Source organism: Plodia interpunctella, chromosome 4 (genome assembly GCF_027563975.2).
Source record: "Plodia interpunctella isolate USDA-ARS_2022_Savannah chromosome 4, ilPloInte3.2, whole genome shotgun sequence".
Taxonomy (NCBI): Eukaryota; Metazoa; Arthropoda; class Insecta; order Lepidoptera; family Pyralidae; genus Plodia; species Plodia interpunctella.
Genome location: NC_071297.1, coordinates 11771969 through 11799924, shown reverse-complemented (window position 1 = coordinate 11799924; position 27956 = coordinate 11771969). Strand labels below are relative to the sequence as shown.

Here is a 27956-nt window from a genome sequence, read left to right as displayed (position 1 = left end):
GTATGCAGGCAAAAATAAAAACAAAATCAATCATAAAGCTTTCAGTTTATTAGTTTAAACAAATATCACTTTTATTTACAACCAAAGCGATCACAAATTATAAGGTAAACTAAACGTAATCACCTAGAACTACTTAACAGATCGAAATATTTACAATAGAATTAACAACGTCGAGGAGTTACGCGGTGGCGAGCGGCTGCGTCACGACTGGGGACCGGCGCCGCTCGTCCTCCGCGGGCCCTGCGGTCCCGCCCGGGCCCCCGGGCCCGTCCCCGGCGTCCCACAGCCGCAGCGCCAGCTCCAGGTCACGCAGCACCTGCAACCAACATATCGTACCCTCAAACTTTCCTTTTGACTATACTTGTTTCAGCGATAGTGTGCCGTTGCCGGCAATATTGTATTTTAATTTTGATATCTATTTTTAATATATAAACTAGCGGCCCGTCCCGACTTCGCTCGGGTAAAAACACAATAAAATATATACCTAAACCTTCCTGAAGAATCACATTATTTATCGGTGAAAATCGAATGAGAATCAGTGCAGTAGGTTTTTGAGTTAATTGCGAATAGACAGACAAGACAGACGCGGCAGAGGACTTCGTTTTATAATATGTAATGTGCTACGGTATGGCCATACTCCGAAGTGCGGCTACACCTAGATCTAGCCGAAATGATTAAGGCTAAACGAATTTAAAATTCTTTACTCAATTTAGGATGATATACAACATTTATTGAAAAACAAACCTTAATTACTTAAAAGTATAATCGCCGATTTGCATACCGCAGGCGAAGAAGTGGCGCAACAAACTAAATCTAGGTTTAACCGAACGTAAGCAGGCTACACCTAGATCTAACCACATTTCGGGTTTTTATATTTAGTAAATTTTAATACCTAAGCGGTCGATTTCGCCCGGTCTCCTCCGTACTACTTGAGAAGTTTAGTGATTTCTGTTCTTTAACATATTATTACCAAAATGATAACAACAAAATTGTTCAATATCTATGGTCGTTCATTTTCTGTTCACATTCAATCGATTGACTACCCAAAAGAGGTAAAAAACGAAGGCGCGGAAGGTCCATTGTCCAATCAAAAAAGACGCACGTGGTCAACTAACCACCCAAACAATATGTCAAGACCGATCGGGAATGCAGACCATTTGGAAAAGTACACCAACTGGTAAAGCAGACCAATCATTCCGGACTTCCGGAGGGTGTTAAATAGTATCAGACATGTCAGAACGTAGTTGCAAATCCATTTAATAAACAATGCGCATGCACAATGAACAAATGCATTTTCATCGCACATAACATTATTCTTCGGATCTCCCTTCAGTGACACCTGTCTATCTTGACGTTTACTCGCGCGCCCGCGCGCCCTTGTTTCCTCGTGCTGCCGTGGTGGCGCTAGTCTCACAATGCTGTCGCAATTACCTAATTGAATTTCACGATAGTATAGTCGAAAGTACCCCTCAGATGCCGCCGCAGGCGCGCATCTGAATATATCGTCATAACTTTTAAACCATGTGTCCAGGAATTATACAAGGTTTTTGGTCAATAGTATATAAAGCCGAAAATGGTAGATAGGATATCGTATCCACATTTCCATATGGAAAAAACGTCACAATAGGGAGTTAATTGATTTTAGATTATGGTAAAATTAGTGCAGTGCCAACCCTGGAACAGCTGATTTCATTCATCTGTACAACTTATTGTTCATTGCCCTCAGTACCAGGATTGGTGCAAATTATGATGATGAAAATTCAAAACATAAAGTTGAGTCTCTGAGAGGACGATATTAACTTTTTAATTATGAAATACATGCAAGATCGCTTTTACGGAACTGTCTCTATTGGAAACGTAAGTAAAAGCAATAATAAGATTGAAGCAATTCAACTTTTCAAATTATTACAAAGTAAACAATTAGGTACAATTTAGGGAATATCTTCTGCGAATGTGATCTTTAAAATAACATGTGTGATAGAAAGAGATGGATGGAATGAAATATTGCCTATTATTTTTAGTGTCGATTCCATGGTTGATGACTGTATGATTTATTATTACCTACTCATAAAAAAGTTTGATTTGAAATATTTGTAGTTTGTTGTTTACGTTTTTCAATTAATGAAATAAATCATTATTGATGTTAATAATTTAAAAGAAAATCTTAAGTATCGCGATGTATGGTATGGTATGAGTACTTTATTTATTATTTTTTTAAATTCATACTTGTTCACACGGCGCGGCGCTGCATTTTAGAAAAATCTCGAAAAGCAGTTTTAGCAATGATGGTCTAACAACACACAGTGCGAAGAGTAAAAGTAAAAGTAGGCAAGTGGACCCTCGGCTCTGACGCGGCTGGGGAAGAAACACACAAATCTATGGTTCTTTCACATTTAGCGCAAGGAACTCTAAATAGGTACTAGGCGGACATAACATTATGGAATCCTGGACTGCCGGAAGTAGTTACCTTCATCAGTCGATTGAGAAACGCCGACGTGTTATGACTTTATATTTTATTTCAAATTGTCGTCGTGTCGAAACAGACTTTGTTTCGTTTTTGTTTGTTTTTTGACATTAATTAGCAGTGTACGTAGTGTAGTAGATTATGATGATGTTTGTATGTTGGAACATGTGACGGTGACCTGTCAGCCGCTCGTCGTGGGGAGCGAGCGGCATAGGTAGTCGGACATTTGTTCCCTATGTAATTTGCCGGTCTACGCAAAATGCCTTGGTTGTGTTGTGATTTTACTAGGACGAATGTGTTTGAAGATTAGTATTGAAAGTGTCCAGTAAAAAGTGTGTAGTGTCAAGGTCGCGTCGTCCGCCGATATCGGGGGGCGAGCGCGCGCTCGCGTGCGCGTCGTCATCAAAGGCGAACGCACACATACACGATTTTACAATCGCAGGACGCGTGCCGCGGTAGTAGGCGGCTAGGGAACTCGCAACTCAACATAATATTGGGAATTCAAATAATTAAAATGTATACAATTCACGCGCGCATACACATTACTACTACATGCAACCAATCGGCGATATAAGAGCGATTATAAGCCGATCTCAGATAGCTTCCAATCTTTATATGGTATGTGTTAAGATTCGTTTCGCTTGAAAATTTTTCGTCTAATCAGAGCAATTATCCGTGACAAGACGGCGGATTGTCTCTGTCACCTACAGCACTAGCTACTACGTTATTTCGCGCGTTAAGTGATTAGCTTGATTGTGATAACTACTTATTATATAGTTTAAAAGAATAGCAATATAAGGGTAGGTATGTAATTTATTGCATATTATTTTTACAAGTTAATATACCGCATTAGTCGTTTTTTGATCCGGCTTTACCTTTCTTTTTTTTTTCACCCCATGCATTCATTCCCATACAAACCTGATGTATCTCTCACCGACAAAACATACTGTTTTTTCGCCGACTTTACGACCATAAAAGTCCTTGATAAAAAAAGGGATAAAATATAGCCTATGTCCATCCTGATATTTCATTCTATAAATTGGGTTAATATTTTTTAAAAATCGGTGCAGTAGTTCCGCAGATTACCCCAAATATACACCCCAAACGTAAAAACACTTGACACGTTTTATAATATTAGAATGGATGACGTCTCACCTCTGTCTCCTTGTGGTCGAGCAGCGCGAAGCGGCGGTCGAGCGCGGTGAGGTGCGCGAAGGTGAGGTGCAGGTGCGCGTGCAGCCGCAGCAGCGCCAGCTCGCGGAAGTGCGCGGCGTACAGGTGCGCCACCACGTGGAACAGCAGCCGCACCACGCGCCGGACCACGCTCTCGAACGCTGACGGGAACTCGTTCGCTGCAACGGATGTGTTTTGGTGATTTTATGTTGTAATTTGGTTTATCTTCTCCAATGTGATTGAATTAAAACTAAGTTGACAATACAATCCGTAATTAAAACATGCACCAAAGTGGCCCCCACTCAGCATGTGTCGTGGCTGGGCCATGACGCTGGTTTTCTGCGGGTACCATACCTAAATTAAAAACTAAATTTAAAACTTATAACTACGTAACCAGATTGTGGCACTACGCAACAGTTATGTTAAACTAAACTATGTGACCAAATGAAATTTCATATATGTTCATAAATAATGAGATATATACATTTTCTTAATCTTTTAATCTCATATCCTCACACTGTGGCACAGGCTCTTTCATCCCCGCAAGCTGAAGATGAATGTTGAGTATGAGTCTTTGTTGCGAAATGAAACATGGAACCTATTTCATATATTTGATCTAAAGATACAAACCAAAAGCAGACCTTGCTGAAAATATTGTTTGTCACAAGGCCAGGCTTGTCATAAAAGGCTATACTCAAAGGAGAGGTATAGATTTTGCAGTCTGGTTAGATGTCGTTATTTCTAATATTTTACCTAAAACTACCACGGTCGATAAACTTTTGCTTCGTATAAATGTAATAGGTTGAAAGCTAATAATTGGGGTAGTTGTTTATAAATATTACATTTTTTATATGGTTCAATAAAGCAAGTAAAGGAAATGTATGTAATCACCGTATTTAGTAGGAAAAATGGTTTCGTCATTGACCGTCTTCTGTGTATAGGTCATGACGTAGTCGACGTACTGCGGCGCGGCGACGCGGGACTTCTTGCCGCGCTCGTCGTACCAAGCGTAGCTGCGGCCGCCCGGGCCCGCCATGTCCGGACACGACGCGGCCGTGCAGAACTCCGACACCGTGCCGTACAGCAGGTTCACGTGATCGAACAACGCCAAAGCTGTAATATTTTAAAACCATTATATATTTTTACTACTACTATTTTAACAAACAATTTTCATACATCCGGTCGCCTCCATAAGCTCAAACATGGTTTATACCAGAGCAGGTGTAAAAGTATTAATTAAGTATCAGTCAAGTCTTAATTTTGTCTCGATTTGCCAAACCATATTTTGGTTTCAATTTGTCGCCTAAGTATATTTTTTAAATCACATTAATAATCGGTCAAGAGCCAGTTGAACCTTAATTATAACTTCACTAGGTAGATGTTGCCCGGGGCTTCGCTCCCGTGGGAATTTTGAGATTAAATATAGCCTATAGCAATCTTGGATGATGCACCTTTCTAATAGAGAAAGAATTTTTGAAATAGGTTCGGCAGTTTCGGAGATCTCAAACATACAAAGTCACAAACTCATAAACGCTTATTACATGTTACATATGTCATGATGAACATGTTTTAAAAATGTTTATCGTTATATAATATTTTTGTGGTTGTGGTTTTCAAACGCTTTTCTAAAATAAAAACTAAGAGATTTATTTTTAAATCTAATCTGCATGCTTGGGATCCCGATTGCGGATTGCCATGCCCGGGATCAATGTAAAAAAGACCTTACAATTTTGAAGATTCGACTGTGAATGGAATCCTCCGTCCTTGGGAATGCTATGTTGCTTATCAACTGCCTAGGCTGTGAGTCCCTTAGTGACTAAGGGATGCCTAGCGTACGAGGCGACTAAGGCTTAGTCGCCTGGTACGACCTCCACGGGAGGATATGAAGTGGTTTCTAGGACGGAACCACACGCCACAAAAAAAATATTTTTCATCACTTATAAAAAAACAATTTATGTATTTTAACTATACTAGTTATAGCACTTTATATCTAGTTTATTTCAAACTAGCTGATGCCGGCGACTTCGTTCGCGTGGCCGAAAAAAATTTGATAAGGAGTCAAAATTATTAGATAAAGCTAATTGTACAGACAAATGTAAAGATACCTATACATACAGAAGATGCTAATCAGACTGAAAAAGTATATTTTCAATAGTGTAGCTGAACTGTTATGACTCTTCTTCAGGTGTTCTAGATCTTCGATTTTTATATCTCAACAGAAAATGCTGGACTAAACAACTTTTCTTAAAGCGTCATTTCTATGTTTCCTATAGTTTAGCTGTACCATCTTAGGTCTACATCAGGTGTTCCAAATCTTCGATTTTTATACCTCTACAGAAAATGCTCATCAGACTGAACAATTTTTGTTAAGTCGTTATTTCTATATTTCCTATAGTTTAGCTGTACCATCATAGGTCTACATCAGGTGTTCCAGATTTTCGATTTTTATATCTCAACAGAAAATGCTCATCAGGCTGAATAACTTTTGTTAAGGCGTCATTTCAATATTTCCTGTAGTTTAGCTGTACCATCATTGTTCTCCATCAGGTATTCCAGTTTTCAAAATAATTTATATCCTATATGGTGCCCAGGCTTAATAGCTTTCATTAAAATCCGCCCTGTAGTTCCGAAGATTAGCGTGTACAAACAGACAGACAGATATTTATTTTCAAATTCTTACTCTGTTGCTGTGACTCTATCGCCTATTTTATTTTTATGTAAATTTCTTCAATGTAGTACAACAAGTATTTTTTTCTACTCTTTTATGATATGTATTGATTAATAAGAAAAATGTGAAGTTCAAACTATTATAGCAATATTAGCAATACGATTTATACCTTTGAAATAATATGGTTTATATCATACGGCGAACAACTAGTTATATAAAATCCTATTATGATATTTTAGATTACGACCAAGATAATTATGACACAAGCTAGATAGAGAACCAACTATACCATCTGAGGCCCGTGACAACTCCATACCTACATAAAATAACAAACGTACATTATATCTGTAATCGCTTGATCGTTGTGTATAATATTATTGACCGAGCGAGCGAAGTCTAACATTCTACTTGAGGCAAAAATACATTTTTTGTATGTATATTTGCTTGTAACGCGATAACTTTCGAATCGTTAGTCCGATTTTGATGAAATTTAAAAGTTATGTAGGATATGCCAATAGAATTTTTAAGTTGGGTCATCAAAATCGATTCAGTCGTTTTTGAAATATTCACAATTTTTTAAAAATTTATTGTGTTCGCGAGGTCTAAGTTCGCGGCGAACAACTAGTTATCAAGTATTTAAATATGGCTTTGGCTCTGATAAGGAAGAATGGTTACATCAAGGAAGCATATACTGACTGTGAGAGGCGAGCCATTCGTTGTAATCTAGTCCGTGCGGTAGGTCGACGAGCTGACGCATATCCAGCTCCGGCAGCTTCCGCTCCAGCAGCGCCTCCTGCAGGTACAGCTTGGGGTCGCCGGCTGGCTCGCCCTCGCGATCCTTGCGCCGCGCCTTCCTGAAATCACAGCATTTTACGTCAACTTCCGAATACCACCAAGGACGGGTACATATTGAAATGGACGAACTAGTTATAAATTTTACTTGTCTGTGCATCCGTATGTCTGTCCGTGCTATCGTAGCAGCCAAGCCGATTTTGATGAGTTTTTATTTGAAAGAGAATTTAAGCTATGTATGGAAACCGTCACCGCTTTTTAGCAAATACCCAACTTCCTAAATTATTAGTTTATATTTGCTTAAAAATTGCAATTATTATCATAAAAGGAATACGAGTAGGGGCACGGAACAAGAAAATCATGTTAAATACAAAGGTTTTGGAGTTAAGCGACGTATTTTTATAGACCGTCTAATTAATTAAATAAATAAACAAGAAAACTTTCAAGATTATTAGAAACAATCATTTCAACAGCTATATGAAATATAAATTTCGTTCGCAGCATTTAACTAGTGGACGCGCGCGAGGCCCTTCTAAATACAGGCCAACTTGGAGGTATACAACGTTTTTTGCCCCATTTTGTTTTGGCGCTAAATATGACAGTCGTTGCATGAAAATTACTTTGTGTAGATACGGCAAATTGATTATGGGGTTCACGACGGAATAACGTGTTTTAATTATTAAAACGTTTTACGAAACATTAAAAAAAATGTTTCCCGGTTGATTAATTTCGAGAAACGGTGACATTGTTGGCCCCCAAGATCGCCTGATTGCTCTTGACTTTTTTGTGGGTCTATCTAAAGAGATTATTTCACATTATTTTCCATGTTTAACTGCCGGTCCTAAATACTATATTTAACAAGGAATACTTGATATATCACCCTGTATATGCAACTAAAGTATTCGCAGCGATTGGCAGTGATAGTTCGCTTTCTGTACTAGTGTGAAATGTTTTGTTTTCGGTTTTTCAATAGGTTTTTCACTTGTAAACCGACACGTACATAAATAGGTAGTAATAAGACCTCATATAATACTTTCATACCAATACGGAAATACCTAGTTGATTATCTGACTTAATCTCGCATATTTTTGATATTTGGTTATTGTATGTAGATATATGTAATCGTTCTCAAGAATTGGCTTATTTGTATATCTTTCTTTGCTCTAAAATTACGTCAAAATTTTCAGGGCTGTAAATTTTGGGCATAAGTTGCCATAGAATGGGATTTTCGTAAATATCTCGAAAACTTCACTAACATTTAAAAATAAGTATACATATATTATCCACGTACCCAACATACCTACTGAAAATCAGTAAGGCTCTGTTCATACTGGCGCAAATTCCAGGATGCGAAATTGAGCGATTCGCTCGCTCGCTTAGCCTCTGAAGCGTATCGCTGGCGTCATTATTTTTGGTTCAATAGGAAAACAGGTAGGTATTTAATAGCCAAGTTTAGATTTTATAGTTAGGATTAAAATGGGTTCTTGAGTTGAGCTTAACAAATAGATTTAGAATAGCGCGGGTCTTGCCTCAGTTTGAACAGACGTTAATTATTTTGTCGGCCGTATCGTGTACATTGATAAGACTTTATCACCGCAAAAGCAGATATAGCCGTAAATACAATACCTAAGCATCGAAATAATAATACTCTGCCTCTAAGTAAATGTATATTATAGTTAATTCACACAACAAAAGCTATGTATCAATATAGGTATATAACAATACAGCAATAAAAATGCTTGATGACACGGCTATTTTAAACGCCTTTGTACCTCATAGATCTATAGCTGATAAAATACAGTAAACGTCCCCGAAGGCCGCCTTACACGGACGGTTGACGATAGAGAGCGATTGCTCGGGTCGTAGGTGTGAGTACCGCTCGTGACCACAATAATTTGAACACTTCAATCCTTCCTTATATATGCACTATATGCACTGGAACCGCTGACCTATGATCATACCTACATAACGGACAGTGGCCAAAGGAAGTGTGTAGTGGATTTGAAAAAGGCTATATAGAAATGTGTCTCGCTCTACAAAATTATGTGAAATAATCAAACATTAATATAAAGATGATATCAACAAACATTGAAGTTTTATTTCCATATATTTAAACGTTATGTTCATGTATTTTCGCGGCAAATAACCAATGAAACTCACCTGAAGGGGACTACAGAGTACAAGTATGACGGCAGCGAAAAAAGAACTCCTAGGACCACCGCGTGACACATCGCGACGACGTCAACTGAACGTGCCGGGACTGGCTCAGCCCGAATGCCCACTACAATATTCTATCGCATTCTCGCGCCCGCGTTTAAGTCATCACATTGTCTCGCTCACACGACAACGCGCCAAATCGCTCGTGATAATACCTTAATCGCCCACGCACTTGTAAAATAATAATAACCGAATAAAAGCACACAAGAGAAAAGTTTACTTTCACTCCGGGTTAGGATAATACACATAAATCAAAACTGACACAAACAGTCAGTACGCATAGGTAAATCAACAAAAAAAGAAAAAATCTTATGTAAAAAAATACAATATCCAATCAATCTAATTCTCAAACAGAAAGCCTGTTTCAGAACTGCAATGGACTGGATACATTCTTTTCCAGATCCATTTCAATATATATTTACAGAAGTTCAAGGTCTTCTCAATATAGTTCAAGGTCTTTATGACTGAGTGCGAAACCCAAAGATATTACTGATACGTAAATACATTAGACATTTTAACGGAAAAGAGATTTTGAACAGACCATATGACAATGGGAAAAGATTTGGAGCACCTATTGATACGGAAAACAGAGAAATGTTAATTACTGGGATCGAAGAAGAAACTAAGTAGGTAATAAATAATGTTAATTGGCTGTAATGAAGAGGGCGTGGTAATACGTGACGTCACATCGCGCGATGATGCAATGAAGGTCACGCTCGCTAGGTTGTTGTCGATCTTATATAAAAAAAGAGTAGCAATTTGACCGTTTTACAAAGGAGTAGGGAATCAAAATTCCGAGTCCTTACTCCTGTGGCTATATAACAGTATAAATCATTGACATTGTAAAAAATATTGTGTTTGCGAGGTCTAAGTTCGCGGCGAACAACTAGTATAGGAACAAGTGAGTCTTACCGATTTTTAGTTCCTGTACGAACAGTAAAGTTTTCAAATAAAGAATCGAATTAAATTCATTATAATATGTCTTAAGTCTGCAATATCGCTAAGTCGAAATGACCTGTATATGTCCGATACTCACTGAAATACAAGTAGCGTGATATCAACTCTGTATGTGTGCATAAATGTGTGTCACAATAAACATTTAAAGCCTCTGTTTTAGGGCCAAAACGAAAGGTGTGCGCGCTCCACTGACAAAAATAATAAAACCTAAGGTTATGAATGAAGCGTTTGACTTGACACTAGAGGTCCCAGGTTCGATCGTCAGTCAATCAAGGTAGGAAATTACTTTTTTCAGATTGACCTGGCCCTTGGATGTTTGGAAATTAACTTGGGGCAAAAATAGATTTTTTTGTATGTATACATATATGTATGTTTCTAACGCATAACTTTCAGACCGTTGTTGGTCTGATTTTGATGAAATTTAAAAGGTATGTATGTATCTGTCAATAGAAGGTTAAGTCGTTTTTAAAATATTCTCAATTTAGTAAAAAAATATGGTGTTTGCGAGGTCTAAGATCGCGGAGAACAATTAGTGTATATGTTATAAAATATGGTTTCGTTGATGGACCGAGCGAGCGTAGTATACAAATCAACTTTGGGCAAAAATAAATTTTTTGTATGTACCTATGTATGTTTGACTTTGTTAGGATCGATATTTTGAATAATATCTCCTTCAAAATGTAAAAGCGACCCGATAAATAAATCGATAGAATGACCTCGCTTTTCAGCAGCGACGGCACTGAAATCAATAGCGATTTGTTTATTAATTCGTCCTTCTTTGTAGTTACGAGTGGCGTCACCTTTTCAGCCGCGATGAGAGACTCTTTTCCAAACGAGCAAGCCAGATATAGGAAATCGTGCATTCGATGAAAGGTACCCTATGTCCTTCTCCGTACTTTTATGTATGCAAAATTTCAAGAAGATTGATTGATAAGATCGCGAGACAGACAGTCGCACGGACATGCGCAAATAGTCATATTACCTCCAGATTTATAACGACGTAACATCTGTAAATTGTAACCACTGTTTTGGCTTGAATAAAGTTTTTGTTTTTATTTATTTATTATTTAATAAAAAGGTTCCTTGTTTACTCACTAGTTTGTATAAAGCAGTAGGTAGTAATGTGCTGCCGCGTTTAGGCTTAGCCGAGACCCACAAACAAATGGTAACCACGGCGTGCGCTACAAACGCGCTATGCAGCACTGATGGCGTGCCACTTTCTCGAGGACTATTTGTGGTATCTAATTGCATTGTTTGGTTGATAACCACAGAGTTTCCTAATAGTAAACTTACGACTGGTATTACTGGAAATTGAAGAAAACAAAGAAAACGCGGTCCAAAATTCAATACAATGTGGTGACACACTGGTGACAGTATCATTGCCCTAGTTACAATCACAATATAGGTATACCTATTATATAATACTACTACTACTCCTGCGGGAAGTTTGGGATAAAAAGTACCCTATGGGTTATTCCAGGTTATTTTCTACCCGTGTACCAAATTTTATAACAATCGGTCCAGTAGATAATGCGTGATGAGATAACAAACTTACTTTCGCATTTATAATTTAGTTGTGATTGAAATTATTATAGTTTTACTATAATCTAACGAGTACCTATCATACCAATGCATTTTAACAATTATTTAGATGTCACATTCGAAAAAGCCTGATTACCCCAAAATATTGTCAGCTAAGCGGCAATCTAATTTAATTTAGTTTGCTGTAATTGAAGTGATAACCGACCAACGCAATGCTTCCTGTCTGCACATCAGTAGCAAAACACTGCGTGAATTACTCGAATGCCTCATTCGCATCTGTTTCGAGAAATTTGTTCGCATATATGTCGCGCTGGTAGTTAGTACCAGCCTTTGAACTTGTCTCTTGAGACGTGACAAGGAAACGATCGGTGCTTACAAAGCACGAATGAGAATGACGAGCCAATTTCGAGTGAAACGTCAAACTTTAAACAATTTAAATCGAGGTCACGACGCGACCGTGCAGTCCCGTTAGATCAACCAAAGTTTACTTCTTTACTATTACCATGGTACGTAAAAGTATAGGGCGAATCACCAATCAACAAGTCAATCTGATAGAAGTTTTTGACATTACATTAATGGGTGTAATATGACAGTAACTTCCAGAATACTAATTGAATCTCCAGCCCCTTATTCAAACCATTGTATGTGTAGCCATGTAGCTGTAGCATTAGATATGTGATTATCAGATATGATATTTATTTTGAATTTATTATTATACTTATTCAGTTATTTTGATACAATTATTAAAGCCTTGCTTATTCAATAAATTTATTATGTTATGCTGTGTACACTGTATTGGATTATGGCTTAGTTTAAAACTATTGTTAAAAGTTTACGTATTGTATTCTGTTTGTGTGCCTAATAAATAAAATAATTGAAATAGGAGGCAATGAACAATTCTCATATCTGGAGGAACCTTCAAAAACTAAGATTTTTCCATTTAGTAAGTATTTTATGTTCAACAAATTGTTTTAGACCTTGGAATTAAAATTATGATCCGCAAATACTTCTAAATCAGTTTGCAAATTATAGCAATCTGACAAGATTTTGTTTACTCAATTTAAGTTGTATACGCTTTTTACTAGTTTGATTCATATTATTGCTATCTAATTGCTTATGGTTGTTTTATGTTGTGGTATTCTTATTTTTTGGCAATGTTCATTAGGTAATTCAAAAGCAAAATATTTTTTGATCAGCCGAATAGCTATTAATTAGTCAGCAGAGCAGGGGGGGGGGGGCTACCATTAAACAAAATACGTAGCGCGTCATTGCCTCCATACGTTCTCTCATTTTTTTACATGATGCGCACACGATATAGGAAAAAGACAGCAAGACGTGCCATACGATGTATGTATCGTGGTAGGCCTTCAGCATTGCTCCGTTGGTTTGGGTTTCGTTACGTCCTACCAACACTGTTTCAATTAGTTTCTTTCAGCATTTCTCCTTAGCAGTGGTCAGTTCCGAAATGTTAGTAAGTAGTTTGTAGCTTTGCTAAATATTATTTAATTTTGAATATGACGTGAAAAAGTGCAATGAAGGTCTAATCTCTGAATAAATGATTCAGTTTCATTTAAAGTAGTAATGAAGAAGAACCATTGTCCTTTATCCTGGTTTTTATCACTTTCATACCATGTATCGCCTTTCTCGTTGATTCAGTTTTTATTTAATAATCATAAACCTGTATAACAGCTCAACTCATATAATAATATTGCCCGCTTAGTATGCAGAGTAATTAGGCATACTTTGTATTTCTTCCTACAACGTATAGGTGTTTCTGAGTTGTTACTCCATATGTATGGCTTTAAGTGTGACGGACGATGATCGATGGCGTCGCCGATACCGCTACTGCTGCCTGCGCGCACGCAACAGCTCGCATGTACCGCCGCCACACGCGGCCTACTTGTGTCGCGGTTGCTCTGCTCGTATTGTAACTCATGCGCGGATATCGAAATTCACTTATTTCATATCAAAAATTGCTAAACTCTACCTCTCTCTTGTTTTAAAATTCAAACTATCCCAATCGTACGATTTTATAATCTGCGTGTTCACTGAATAGAGTATCTATTATTTATTGGAATGTTTACCTGAAGTCGACTAACAGAGGAACATCAGGAAAAAGTAACATTATCCTTATTATGGGATAAACTTAACCGAGAACTTAAAATGTCAAGTTTATGTTAAGTGGGAGACCAGTATGAGGGAAATACGTAGAGGAAGCTCTCTCCAAAATCACGTAGGTAATATATGTGTATATCAGAATGACCATTTTCAAAACTGTATCCAATTTACCTGGGCAGACGCATTCCAGTGACTCTCAGGAAGACAATGCAGATGCTTGCTTTAAAAACAGCTATAGTGAAACTAACAATTCATTTTAAAGGTTTCAAAATATAAATCAAGAATTTCCTAGAGTTCGGGTACGGTTAAAATAGAAAGAAAGACTGACAGATCGGGATCGTTTTGATACACAGTTAGTTGAATACGTGAAACAATACAAAGTGAATTGAGGCCAAATCACAACGGGGACCGCGCCATGAGCGCGCGGAAACCGCGGTTGGCTATCTAGACCGTGTCATTGCGAACCAAGAGCTCACCGTTACCTAACACGACTACCGCATCGCAGAACACCAGACAAATAGAGTCTAAGTATACCTAGCAAATGGTTCAAAACACAAATAAAACTTACGCAACAAGTCCCCCGAGAAAAGCGACGGGTCCGCCTCCGATAAGCCTAATTTTACGGTGACAGGAGTCGAAGAGCGACAGCCTGGCGTGCGGTGGTGGCGGGAGTCCCACCATGCCGGCCGGACCCGGGGAGCGCAGCATCGTCACATGCCCGCCTGTGCGAGACACTCACTCACTGCACTCTGCACTCGAGCTATCCACTGCACTAGCCAGGCGCGAGCGCGCGACTACAAACAGCTGTGAATGAGTCCGCTCCGTCGATGACGAGCATCGCAACTCGTGTGTACGGGACGGCGGCGCGCGGGGAACTGCCTGCCTCAACCAACTCCATCGCCCCCGCCCCCCACGGCACTGCATCACCTTGCCGCACCACCCCACACCGCACCGCACCGCTTAGCGCTTGTTTGAGCCATCCTCTTCGTGTGTTTCACATTGTTCTCCCCAGACCTGTCCCCACCATATTCTTTATATTGGTGACATTTATACTGACGGGCATCAAAAAATCAAGCAAAACATAACTTTATACCTAACGTAATTACCAAAAATATACTAATTTAAACAAAATCATTTAAGATTTATAAACTTTCCAAACTATTTGATTTTGAATCAAACTCTCAGAACCCCTTTCGACGCAAATTATATCATAGCAAACCAGATCTTCCAAAAGTCGATGTGATTGTCAATTTAATTATTGTGACGTAAATTGAAACCGTTTTATAGAAGGGATACCTTTAAATCGCATAATTTTTTCATCCTAATTTAATTTAGCATAAGGAGTTAGACATATATATATTTTTTACATAATAATATTTTCACATAGTTTGTATTTTGGCATACCTTTTCGCATATAAGCTTAATTATAGTTTAGGCTAATGTATTTTACCGTAAATTTGATTTGCATAAAGCTATAGTGTAGAGTAGGTTAGGGTGCTATATGCTTTAAAATATTAAGCGTAAAAAATTGTGCCTAAAACATTATGCCAAATAAATATTGTGCGTAATATTATTATGATAAGTAAAAGTATGCCATGTTAAATTATGACATAAAATTTTATGCATAAAAATAGGGAACGGATTTTTTTTGTCAGGTAAAACGGTAAGTCGGGTAATCTCACTAGGTATTTTTAAACAACCCGCATAAGCATACATAAGGACAGACAGACATCGGAAAGCCACTTTGTTCTATACTATGTTCTGATAGTGATGACGGTATGGAACCCTCTTATTTAATTTATTTCTAATCGGAACGAAATCTGCCGAATAATATTGTATTAATTGTGATTTGACTATTTTTAAACGAGTTTTTAACAAGTCCTTAAAGCGTCCGAAACGTGCTCATTTATTTTGACATTTGATCAAGGCAATTGGAGAGGTTAATATATTCAGCAACTAAACTAATCTTGAGAAGCGATATCAATACATATAATAAAACAGTAGAAAAAAAATAATTGTGCATTGAATATATTTACACAAAAACAACATTAGGCGACAGAGTCATAGTAATAGAGTAAGAATTAAAAAAAAAAAACTGTTTGTACATGTTAGTCTCCGGAACTACTGGACGGATTGGAATAAATTTTTTTTGTTATATAGCTTAGAAATTATTATTTAATTATTTGAAATTTCTTATTATCTTATATACTCTTTATTTGAAATTTTATTCGCTCTTATTTGAAAAAATATTTACTTATTCTGCACATCTCATATTTACAACGCGTGGGAGAACTCACAGGATGCCATCGGAGTATTTTGTCATCTTTCTAAAGCATTTGATTGTGTCAATCATGAAACAATTTCGCGAAAGCTCAGTGAGTACCTTTTTGATTCAAATAGCTTCTTACTGAAAAGATAGATCACAAACTGTTTGAAGAAATTGTTGTTCAAAAATTGGCGTACCACAAGATTCAATTCTAGGACCCTTACTCTTCTTAGTTTACGTTAATGATCTGCCATACATGGTAGAAAAGCAGATTGATATCGTGCTGTTTGTTGGTGATAAATAATTATTCTTAAATGTAGACCGCCATAGCGTAAGTGTTGATGATGTAATTAGTATTTTGTCTACAATTTCAAATTGATTCTTTGCTAATAACTTAGTGCTAAATGTAAATAATACCCAATGCAAAACGGACAGACGGACGGACAAACAGACACACGAGTAATCTGTAAGACACAGAGACCTATAAGAATTTAATTTTTTAATATTTTTTTTTCGGAACCCTAAGAAAGCTTAATCGTCGCAGATGGCTTTTGCGCACCGCACTTCACCGTATCGCTTAGCCGCAGTGGCGAGCGCTAAAACCACCTGCCCCTGAGCTCAGAGGCCACCACGACGCCCCTCCGCGCCGCGCCTACGCAGGTAGGTAACACTCTAGTGGTAGGTGCGACAAGACTACGTTGAGTCGGTTTAAAAGCAAATCATTTCTATGACTAATTTTTGTATTGTATTGAATCTGTTTAAATTAGCACATTGCCCTCTTATTTTGGACATTATTCACATTGCGCCGGCAGTTTTGATAGCGTCCAATTATTCACTTGGTCCAAAACACATATTTATGAGGTTGCAGAGACTTACCACAGGCAGTCCAACATGGCATAGAGGACAACATTCGCGAGATGATGTTAGCGCCGTACACTCACCTGCAACAATACGAGAAGTAGTGAGCCAGGACTACACGAAGTGAGATTGTATAATTCAATCCAAATTCAGATTTTTTTTTAACTTAGGAAGATAAAAAATGTACTCAAAACTAAGTTTAGTGTCAACTTTCAAAAGCATAGATGAAGAAAAAGCGGAGTCCACAACTTCACCGCAGCTTTTTCTCCAAAGACGTCAATTGACAAATGTGTATAAAACTAATTAGACGAATGTACATCTATACAATCTTCTATATTCTCAAGTCATCACGAAATCTCGAAAACTACTGAGCCTATGAAGATGAAATTTGGCAGGACGGTAATTGTGACTAGGAAACATCCGCTATGAAAGGATATTTCGAAATTCCATCGGGTGAAATAGGGGTTGCCAGTTTGTGTGAAACATCAGTACATTTTTGAAGTGCGACTCATGAAACTTTTAATTTAAATTTGTAGTTGGTAAAAAATAACAATGCATTAATTCGATTTTGAAAATTACATCCCTATAGGGTTGAAATAGGGGTTGCAATTTTGTATGAAATATAGTGATAATAGAAGTGACCCATGAAATTTTTAATTTAAATTTGTAGTTGGTAAAAAATAATAATGAATTAATTAGATTTTGAAAATTACATCCTTATAGTATTGTAATAGGGGTTACAAGTTTGTATAAAGCATCGTCAGAATTTTTTTATTGAAATTTGTAATTAATAATCTATAAAATAATGCATTTATTAGATTTTGAAAATTTCATCTCCAAAGAGGAGGCGCCCTATAGCCCAGGGTCCCCATATCATTGATACGGTTCAAAAACGACTGTACTTAGAAATATCAAATTTAGCAGGAAGGTAGACGACTAGAAAACATCTCCTAAGAAAGATTTTTTTGGAATTTCCATTTCAAAGGGGTGAAATAGGGGTTAATAGCATTTCATAATTTTTGAAGTCAACATAACTTGGGGCACGTTGCGGGAAACGATATGAAACAATTTGCAGGAAACGGGACAGGACAAGTTTCGGAACGAGACACGTAGCGGAAATTGTAGCGGAAAACGGGGAATTGAACTAAAGATGACAAAAAATACGAATTTGAATCATAGTAATAAATATATTTTATCGGTCTTAGAATACGCTATAAAAGAAAAACTGTTAGTTCGATTCCATTTAAGAACTGAAATTCATGCGTGCGAAATCGCGGGCAAAAGCTTATAAAACAGATTTGCCATCGTGTTCAGAATTTGTCAAAACCCAAGGAAATATCAAGTACAAAAACGCTAGCGCTACCGGTAAGCGATTAGCCGTGCCACACATTATCACTGACGCCATATTTAGTTAGCATGAGCACGTAACTCATCATCCCGTCCCGCCTCAATGTATACATAAATCATTTGATCTGATACAAAACTTACCAATAACCTTGAAGAATATAAATATGCTAATAATAAAGTCAACAAAAAAAGTTAATGTTTCTGTGTAAAAATAAGCAAGTTTCTTTGGAAATACTAGCAGTTCCGTGTTCGTCGTCAATATTTACAAAAAGGCATCAAGTTCATTTACGTATTCCTACACTAGTTGGGTTTGCGCCAGTCTTTTTGAAAATAAATTGGGAATAAACTATTGTTCCCACAGGAACAATAGATTTTTCCGAGTTGAAAGGCACCATATGTCCTTCTCCATACTCTTAATTATATAAATGCGAATTTATATAATTTCAAGAAGATTGGTTGAGTAGATAACGCGTGAAGAGATAACAAACTTACTTTCGAATTTATAATACTACTTGTTCGCCGCGAACCTAGCTAACACAATATTTTTTGTCAAAATTGTGAATATTTAGAAAACGATTTAATCTATTTTGATGCCCCACGAACTTAAAAATTCTATTGACACATCCTACAGGCAGCGTGTTTCGTGTTCAACAATATATAGGTACCTAAATATATGTATAAAATAATTGGGCGTGCGTATTTTTCAGATTCCACGATATTTCAGAATCTATTCATCCAATGTTAGGTACATTGGACTGTAAAGGACAAAATTTATCTTCAGAAATTATTTTGATGATGAAATAACTTTTAATCATAAGGATGAATATGCGTGCGTAGTAATAATTGTAAAAATTCACCTTTTAATTTACATTATCTTTTTACATATAAAATGCCTTATAGGCAGTTACTTAATTATAAACGATAGATGTAGTGTTGCGGACTACGTTCGCGGCGAACAACTAGTATACTAGTTGTTCGCCACGAACTTAAGACTTCGCGAACACAATACATTTTGATGAGATTTTACAAAATTATGAATATTTCGAAAACGAAAATCGAGCGAACCAGTTCCCCCTGGCAACACCCTGGCTGATTCGCCATCACGAAGACAACCACAATAGAGGGAAACTCCCGATGACTCGGCTCACGATGCCACATGCACACGTTTGACCATTTGGGTGAGCATGACATACTCGGGCGTTTAAACTAACTGGACCAATCACCACCGTTTCAATAATAACTAATAAATACGTAATTTAGTCAACAAGTTATGGACTATGTGTGCCTGTGAATACAAAACATAATTCTAATACGGCAAGCAAATTGATCGAATGTCTGTCACGGTATACTGGTGATGAGGAACGAGAACAGCGAGCGAACATTGCAGTAAGTGGTTGTGCAAAACAAATGTATGATTCAATACGATGACGAGACGCTAGCGTGAGCGGCGGAGTTTCAACCTAAACATGATACCGACTTTTGTGACGAGACTCCCATTTCCATTGTTTTAAAAGTATACGATAAAACAGCTTAGTGTAACGGTTTGTTCATTGTGCGCTCGTTTATAGCCACGAGTTTACCTGACCTCCATCTCATGTATGTACTGTCGATTTTATTTGCTTGGCTTGGCTTGCTTAATATTTCGGGCGACTTTTTTTTTCATTTATATTTTAACAAATTAAAAAATTGTACAAATGGGACAAATGAGTTCGAAGTCAGACGCTATTTTGAGGCAACGACAACCACACTGCAATCTGATTGGTACGTTGCATCTCACTTCGAATCAATTCGATAGTGAAAAGTGACATTTCGCCCTCAGAATCAACGTAGGTTAAGGTTAAGCAGCAAGTTCCGAAACACGAGTCAACAGAAAGCAAAAGTAGGACAGATTTAGTTGCAATATTGATTTTATAATAGTTGACTTTAATAGCATGGTAAACAGAAACTAGAGCTAGATTAGGGTGAATCAATTATGAACCAAAACCAGTATCCGAATGATTTCCCGACAAGATTTGCGTGCTAGATTATGTGCTAAAACTTCTGATATCAACTGTGAAGCTGTAAAAATTGGAAAAGTTAAAGAAACCTTAAACAGCAAGACTGCCTAAAATCAATACGTCTTGGGTCTCGGAAATGTATTGCATGCATGCATTGCATTGCAATGCATTTCCGAGACCCAAAACTATAATTTTGTTAATGATATTCACATAAATATCATTAACAAAATTATAGTTAAATCGAAGACCGCAATTTTTATGATTTCTACCAGTAATAAATGACGAGCCATCCGACTGACTACAAAACGCCCACATCATACATTTAGTATATATATAGGGACAAGTCACTTACCCCAAGTAAGTTCGATACTTGGATTATGGGGTGCTAACTCAATGATAATATATTTTATTGACCAAGCGAGCGAAGTCTACAAATCAACTTGGGGCAATTTTTTTTTATGTATGTAGGTACCTATGTATGTTTGTAACGCGATAACTTTCGAACCGTTGCGTTGGCCCGATTTTAATGAAATGAAAAAGATATGTAGAATCTGTCAATAGAATTTTTAATTTAATGGGGCAAAAATCGGTTAAATCGTTTTTTAAATAATCATAACTCTGTAAGAACTCATCAAAAGTTTATTGTGTTTGCGTGGTCTAAGTTTGCGTCGAACAATTAGTATATTTCAATCTTTACCAGATCGATAATCAAACCCGGACTCTCTCATGTAGCAGTCCGGCGGGATGACCATAAGCCACAAAGGTCACATACTTTCTGATTTTTTAATATTAACAGCATAATACATTGAATGTTTAGGTACGTACATAATATGGAGTGGTGCGGCTGGAAGATCGACAGACTGCAGTGGGCCAAGGTCGAGCGCGGACTAACAGCCGCCAGCAGCCACGTCCGCAGACGTATTGAGCGGGCTCCACCGACATGAAACCTTGCTCACCACAACACAACCACCTTTATACTTTACACCCAAATGGATGCGATAAAAATCCATTGAAGTATACGTAAATATATCACTAGACTTTTAACCGTAAAACTGCATAGCAAATAACAGGAAAACTGGGTTCCGGTAATGGTATAGAATAAAATCTAAAGTCACGGAAATAAATCATGCACGTGTAATATTAATTTACTTGCTTCTATCGATTAACTCGACTACGACAGAACTGATTTGAATATGCATTTAAACATTAAAATTATTAAAATTCATTGTTCAGATGTAAACTCGCTACCCTGATATCTTCGGCATTTTTTGTCCTAAGCTAATCGACTGAGACCCGGCGTGGTCACTAACAGTTTGCCAAATAGCTATAGAACGAAGTGTTCTTCGATTTCAAAGTATGGATAGAGTCTCGAACAAATTGCTTCATTCCTTATGCGGATGTAGGTCTAACAACTGATAAACTCAAGTGGCAGCGAGCTGGTCATGTTTGCAGAAGGCATCACGATATGATCCCGACAAAAAACACATGGGTTCAGAATTCCAGGTGGTCGATCTCGCAAAGGAAGCCAAGGAAGAAATGGCGCGACGACCTCGATGCCTTCACTAACAAGATCGTTCCATTGTCGCTTTTTTGGGAAAATAACTATGTGATGTCATGATGACCTCAACAAATTTGACAAATATTAAAATATACAAGACTTTCATCCTGAATAAAACCGTACGTAGTACCTGTCTACTATCCAGCCTGTGACTAAATTTGTACTATATTGAATAAGTAAATTGTTTCCAGCTTAGGTTTCCATCAATTCTGTGTTTTTTTTCATGTGACATCATGCGAATTTTATTACATCACATATACCTACCTACAGTAAGAAAAGCGCACGCGAAACGAGTGCTACAGCTAGTGTCCTTGGCGTTTATATTAAGTATAGATAGGTAAGTTTATATTTGCATACAAAATCTATGATGCGAGAATGCGAACAAAACAACATAATGAATGTCGACAGAAAATGATTAAAATCGATTTAAAATAATTATCAGAAAATAGCTCAAGAAATTGCTTAAGATGTATAATTTCTTTGAAGAATCTGTCGCTGAAAGACTTGCCATATCGGTGGCGCCTTATTGGTCTTCACTAATATGATTCGACGAGTCGACAAGCACAAGAAGAAGATTTCTTCATTTGGTGTATTTTTTTAAGGTTCCGTATTTCAAAAACGTAAAATTTTATAGGATGACACTTCGTTGCCGTTGCCAGTCTGTCAAGAGCCTTTTCCCCAGCGTATAGGTATCAAGTTGAAATTTATATCAAACTAGCTTTTGCCCGCGGCTTCGCGTTAATTTTCCTGGGTGAAAGGTCTTCATACATCAAACTACATAAATTTCATGTAGATAGAGCGTGAAAAGGTAACAAACATACTTCCGCATTTTAGTTAGGATTAGAGGATAATAAGGATCTACTGTCTCTGACTGTGAATATATCAAACTTGCAAGTTAGTCACAACGATCAAAAGATAGTTATGACAATTTTGCGATTTCACAAAGGTATCAATATCTAGGTATTAATTTGAGCTTTACAGAATGATTTTATTAGTATTTAATCCATGAAATTACAACTTTTATTACTTTTAATCTCTCATACAACAGAGTATATTCTGATCATTTTATTAATTGGTATTAATTGGTCAATCACAAACAATGCCCGTAGTAAGTTGCTTGGATTTTTCCATAGATTTTCCTACACTAACAACATAGACCCGATGCCAATCTGAACTAAAAACCAGAACATTCCCGATTGATACAGAAGTGAATATGTCATTGTTTTATGCTGCCAACCTGTCCGTGTCTATGATCAATCTTGCAAATTATTTGAATACCTAGTTCTGATTGGATACACAGAATTTTCCCATAATGAGCGAGAAAACGAGGTCATCTCATTTAGTTCAGAACTGTTTTATTCTCCGACAAGGACTCTGGCCCTAGATAAGCGTTTCCCGTTGATAAATGTACCAAAATGTAATTATTAGTAGTATGTACTTGTTATTACATTAATATAATAAGTACTCCTTATGTATTATATTCGTTGTTACAGCAAAGTAGAACGTGATTAATCCCAATGACAAGAAAGCGAGCCAGGCAGGCCGCGGAACGTGATGGCTCAATTATCGCCAGTTATCGAAATGTGGTACCATGTTTTTCCGCTGTTTATCTACTTATAATATAACAGTAATTTTAGATATAAATCATTCAATTCAAAGATAAATATTTTTTGTCTAGTAACTACAGTCAATTGAATATATCTCAAGAATAAATGGACCCCTACGTAGCATTGATAGGGTAGAAATAGGCAAATATTATTGGCCTCATAGACAGCTGTAAGTAATCGCAATAAATACATTAAATACATACGTTTATGCATGTAGCTTTTGCCCGCGGCTTCGCGCGTGAATAGGAATCGAAGTAACATTTCAGTTATTCTTTAATCGCGTATTCTAAGACTGGTAAAATGTATTTATTACTATGATTCAAATTGGTATTTTTGTCATCTTTAGTTCAATTCCCCGTTTCCAGCTATCTTTCCGCTTCGTGTCTCATTTCAAAACTTGTCCTGCAATGTCTTTTCCCGCAACGTGCCCCATCCCATTTCCCGCTACGTGTCCCACTCCCGCTTCCCGTAACGCGTACCGAACATTTCATGGACTTCTCTTCAGAAATAATAATGTTTCGCATAAATTTCCACCCCTTGATCAATATGACCCTTTTTTTTGCTAACCCTTATTGTCCCACTGCTGGGCATATACAGCATGTAATTTACAATGCAGGCACATGGCGTTTGAGGAGGGCGCGTTTGTCCATACATACTCGTATATAAAAAGAAGTTCTCCTCTCGCGTCTGTCTGACTGCTTGTATGATCGTAATAAACTACGGGATTTTGCACGGTTTTAGCCTATTTATTTACTTTCGGTTTAGGTTTATAACCATACACCATACAATTTTTGCTTTGATCGAAAAACGAAAAAACGACAAAGATAATTCAAACAAACTTTTCTACTTTATTCAATTGAAGAGATGGTTTAGGGATTTCATGTAAGTTTTCATGTGTAAGTTATTTTACTGATTTTGAACATCGCACGCAAATGAAGTTGCGAGCACAGGTAGTTAAAAAGCGAAGTATTTTTCTCTGTTCAGTTTTAATGTTCAGGTTTCCTACTTTAGATTTCCATGTCTTCACCTCCAGATATCCACGACTTCATCTCTAGAGGTCCACTGAAAGAATATTCAACACAATCAGAAAGTTTTGAAGTTTCTGGTTCTGTTTATGAAGGTCCATTACATTAGTAATAGGTATCAGCTGTCGAAATATAATGATTTGCGTAAAATTTATTTTAGCTGCGAATAAGTGAATTTTCTTATGAACTCGCAAATATTGCACATGTATAAGATAATGGCGAGTGTTGAAGGTTCGTGAGCCATGACGTCACACAGGTGTAGCGATAACAAATGCTATCGCGATAATGCGCGGCCTCCGTCGCGCGGCGGGAACTGGGTCGATGCAATCGCTGGCCGGAGCCGACTGCGCAACCACTGCTGAGCGGCGACTCCGGCGGCTGTGGCGACAACCTTCGCTTTACCCACCAAGGCTAAGGTAATGAATCACAACTAAGTTAGGTACAGTAACTAGTGGGTAAAATTATAAAGACAAAACAAATTTGAAGTATAAAGATTAATTTCACCTAAACGAGTTACATTCACATGTGATGACTAAGGGCATCGAATTGCTGAAACATTTGAAACAAAATACTCCGACTGTTTCACAAGCAGGAACAAAGAAGAGCAAAAAAAGTACAAAATAGACAGACGAGGAAAAGCGAAGCCGCTGCATGTTATCATCAGACTACCGTTGAAGATGGCAAAAAAGAGCACCTGCAAAAACACGAGACTGTATCGTCGATATCTGTGGGCAGCGCAGCGAGCGGCGGCGGCGCCGATGTCGCGGGCGGCACGCTGCGGTACTTGACGTGCAGCACGCGGCGGGCTGCGCGGGCGCCGCTGCGCCGCAGGATGCCCACGGGCCAGCGGCGCGCGGGGCTCTCCTCCTCGCCGCTTCCGCCGCCCTCGCTCATCCTGCGTATCCAAGACTTCACTAACATGCACAGTATTGCACTTCACCGGCCCGGTGTTCGACGACGCGGCCGACCGTGCACTCCGGGTTTCGCTCGAGAGAACGTCGGCCGCGGGCAGCCACCGGTACGGCTCTCGCAAAAACGACATTCACGTTAGCGCGCCGCAGAGAACTGAAGTCGGCGGCGAGAGCTGAGACGAGCTCTGCCGCGTCACCGTGCGCGGTGACATCACGCCTTATCATCTCGCACCTGAGGCAGCCGGCCGCTCCCCTCCAGCCCGCCACGCGCGCCTGCGCTTTCCCCCACATCGTTTGACGAAAATGTAGCGCTAACGCAATAAATTACGGCAAAATACATATAATTTGTGACTTTCCTTCTCCACCACAACCATTGCACGCGATAATATCTAGCATGACATGGCTGCCTTTTGTTCCTAAGTGCTCTTAATAATACCATACAGTCATATATTAAATAGAGAATATATTGTTATTTGATAAAGACAACTCTATTCTGACTGTTGATGCATGTGTTAAAACTATGCTACAAAAACACAACAAAACCAATATTTTCTTTTGCTGAGTTTTTATCACTATGTGAAATATGTAATTACATAGGAAGATAAACATTCTTTCTTCATCATCATCATCTGCAGCCCTCCGTGACCCACTGTTGGGCATAGGCCTCCTTCCGTCTACGCCAACCATCTTTGTTCTGAGCTGTCTTTATTCAGGTGTTGCCAGCAATTTCCTATACATTGTTAACCTATTCTTCTTCTTTTCCCTTATCTAATCAAGCATATTAGTTTCAATGAATAGTCTATGTCAGTTCATCTCAATAAGATCACTGGTGAAGCATTATCTGTCCTGTGCTAATCAAATGATCCTATTCCAATCCAATTCAAATTTCTGATTCTAATCATAGTACAATGAGTTCTGAATGAGAATAAATTAAATATACTCACTTGAATTTCAAAACTAATTGGATTATAATAGTTCTAAATTCCTTTTTTATGCACCTTTATTTCAGGAAAGGATGTAAAATATACATCACCCTCACTCACTAGAAACCACCACAAACTTTTTAATTAGCATGTAATTACTTAGACTTAGGTAAAAATAAATTGTATGGTTCTTGCAATCATTTAGGATTTGTAAAATATTATAATTTGATACATAGTATAGATACACATCTAAACTTGGTACACAGTGAATAATACTAGTACAGCTTTATTTAATCTTTTTTAGCCCATGGACACATAAAAATAAGCATAATTAAAACAGGAAAGTAAGTTCTAACTATAAAAATATCTAGTTATACCAAAATTACAAATACATTCTCATAAAAATTAAAAATATTCTATCATGCACTCAAATAAACTCTCTGTAAAAAGAAACTCCTGTTCCCACTTCACTTCCTTATCAGTATTAGAGATGTAATAATAGCCCAATGGTGAGTGTAAAGGGCACTTTTACACCAGGCACTATTCCAGTTGGCATTTTTAATAATCTCATATTTTTCTGAATTAAGTCAGGAATACTAAAGTCAGGATTACTATTGTGGTACTTCTAAGCATTCAGCAGTATGTACATAATATCAATTTTTTTTAAATTACAGAATGTGAATCAAAAATGAAATTTAAAGAAAGGACATTCCCCGAACTACCTATTTATCCCAAAAATTCCTCCCTTCTAACAGATATACCAACTACCCATAAGCATAGTTTAGTGGCTTTTTTATGGAGATGGCCCTTGATAAAATTGATTTTAGATTGACAAACATAGCAGCTAAACTCATGTTGATACAAGTTTAATAAGGTACATACATAAATATAATGATTTTCTATTATAACAAAATCATGGTGACAAAAATATAACAATGACAAAATAGAAGACTGGTGCGACTGCCGATCGCGAGTTATTATTACAGAAAGTCAGAAACCACTCACCCCATAAACCAGTCGACAGTGTCGCGCAGGTACTCTGGTAGGCGCTCCAGCTTGATGGATTTCCTTTTAGGTTTCCAAAACAAAAAATTAACACTAGTGTCTAATGCACCGTTTCTTTAACTGCACAAAAACACCAACTGTCCCATCACACTTTAAATTAAAATAACTGTACGTACACTAAACGATTAGAAGTCCTATGATTATTAGAGCATGTCACAATCACAAAACTAAGTACCTACAACATTGAAATTTTCACAGCAGCTGAGGAGAGTTCGCCATATTGCGCAACCGGGAGAACAATATTTATTTTTAGTAAGTAGATACCCTATTATGCTACCCTTCTGCAAGCACAGGTTTCAAAGGTTATGAGAAGGTGATATAATTTTTATTGCAAACGTATTTAAAAGATGGTTCATTTTTTGTTTATAGACAGAGAAAGGCACAAAATATTTTCACGGATCAGATTCTTTTGATTTGAAGAAACAGACAACTTGACAAGTTTTCCTTTCCTCTTTTTTCTTTCAATTT

The 27956-nt window shown here is 37.5% G+C and overlaps 1 protein-coding gene across 6 annotated transcripts; it reads right to left on the bottom strand.

Annotated features, from left to right (window-relative positions):
- Positions 1 to 30: 30 nt before the first annotated feature.
- On the bottom strand, positions 31 to 27956 carry Mob2. 6 transcript variants are annotated; one of them, XM_053743912.1, is made up of 6 exons: positions 27429 to 27956; positions 17074 to 17138; positions 7002 to 7159; positions 4529 to 4750; positions 3620 to 3816; positions 31 to 316 (listed from the first exon to the last, which is right to left on the bottom strand). In XM_053743912.1, the coding sequence occupies exons 2-6, from the start codon at positions 17088 to 17090 to the stop codon at positions 179 to 181; spliced, it is 732 nt and encodes a 243-aa protein (XP_053599887.1). In that variant the 5' UTR covers positions 17091 to 17138; positions 27429 to 27956; the 3' UTR covers positions 31 to 178. The 6 variants fall into 6 exon arrangements, with proteins under 6 accessions (XP_053599887.1, XP_053599888.1, XP_053599889.1 ...); XM_053743913.2 differs by lacking the exon at positions 27429 to 27956 and adding an exon at positions 21225 to 21287; XM_053743914.1 differs by lacking the exon at positions 17074 to 17138 and having other exon boundaries at positions 27429 to 27954.

Excerpts from the sequence above, each read along its gene's own strand:
- Mob2 (XM_053743909.2), bottom strand. The coding sequence starts at position 25,510 with ATGTTAGTGAAGTCTTGGATACGCAGGATGAGCGAGGGCGGCGGAAGC. Across the intron at positions 4,751-7,001 it reads CGAATGGCTCGCCTCTCACA|CTTTGGCGTTGTTCGATCAC; the intron begins GTCAGTATATGC and ends AAAATATTACAG. Across the intron at positions 317-3,619 it reads TCGACCACAAGGAGACAGAG|GTGCTGCGTGACCTGGAGCT; the intron begins GTGAGACGTCAT and ends TGTTGGTTGCAG.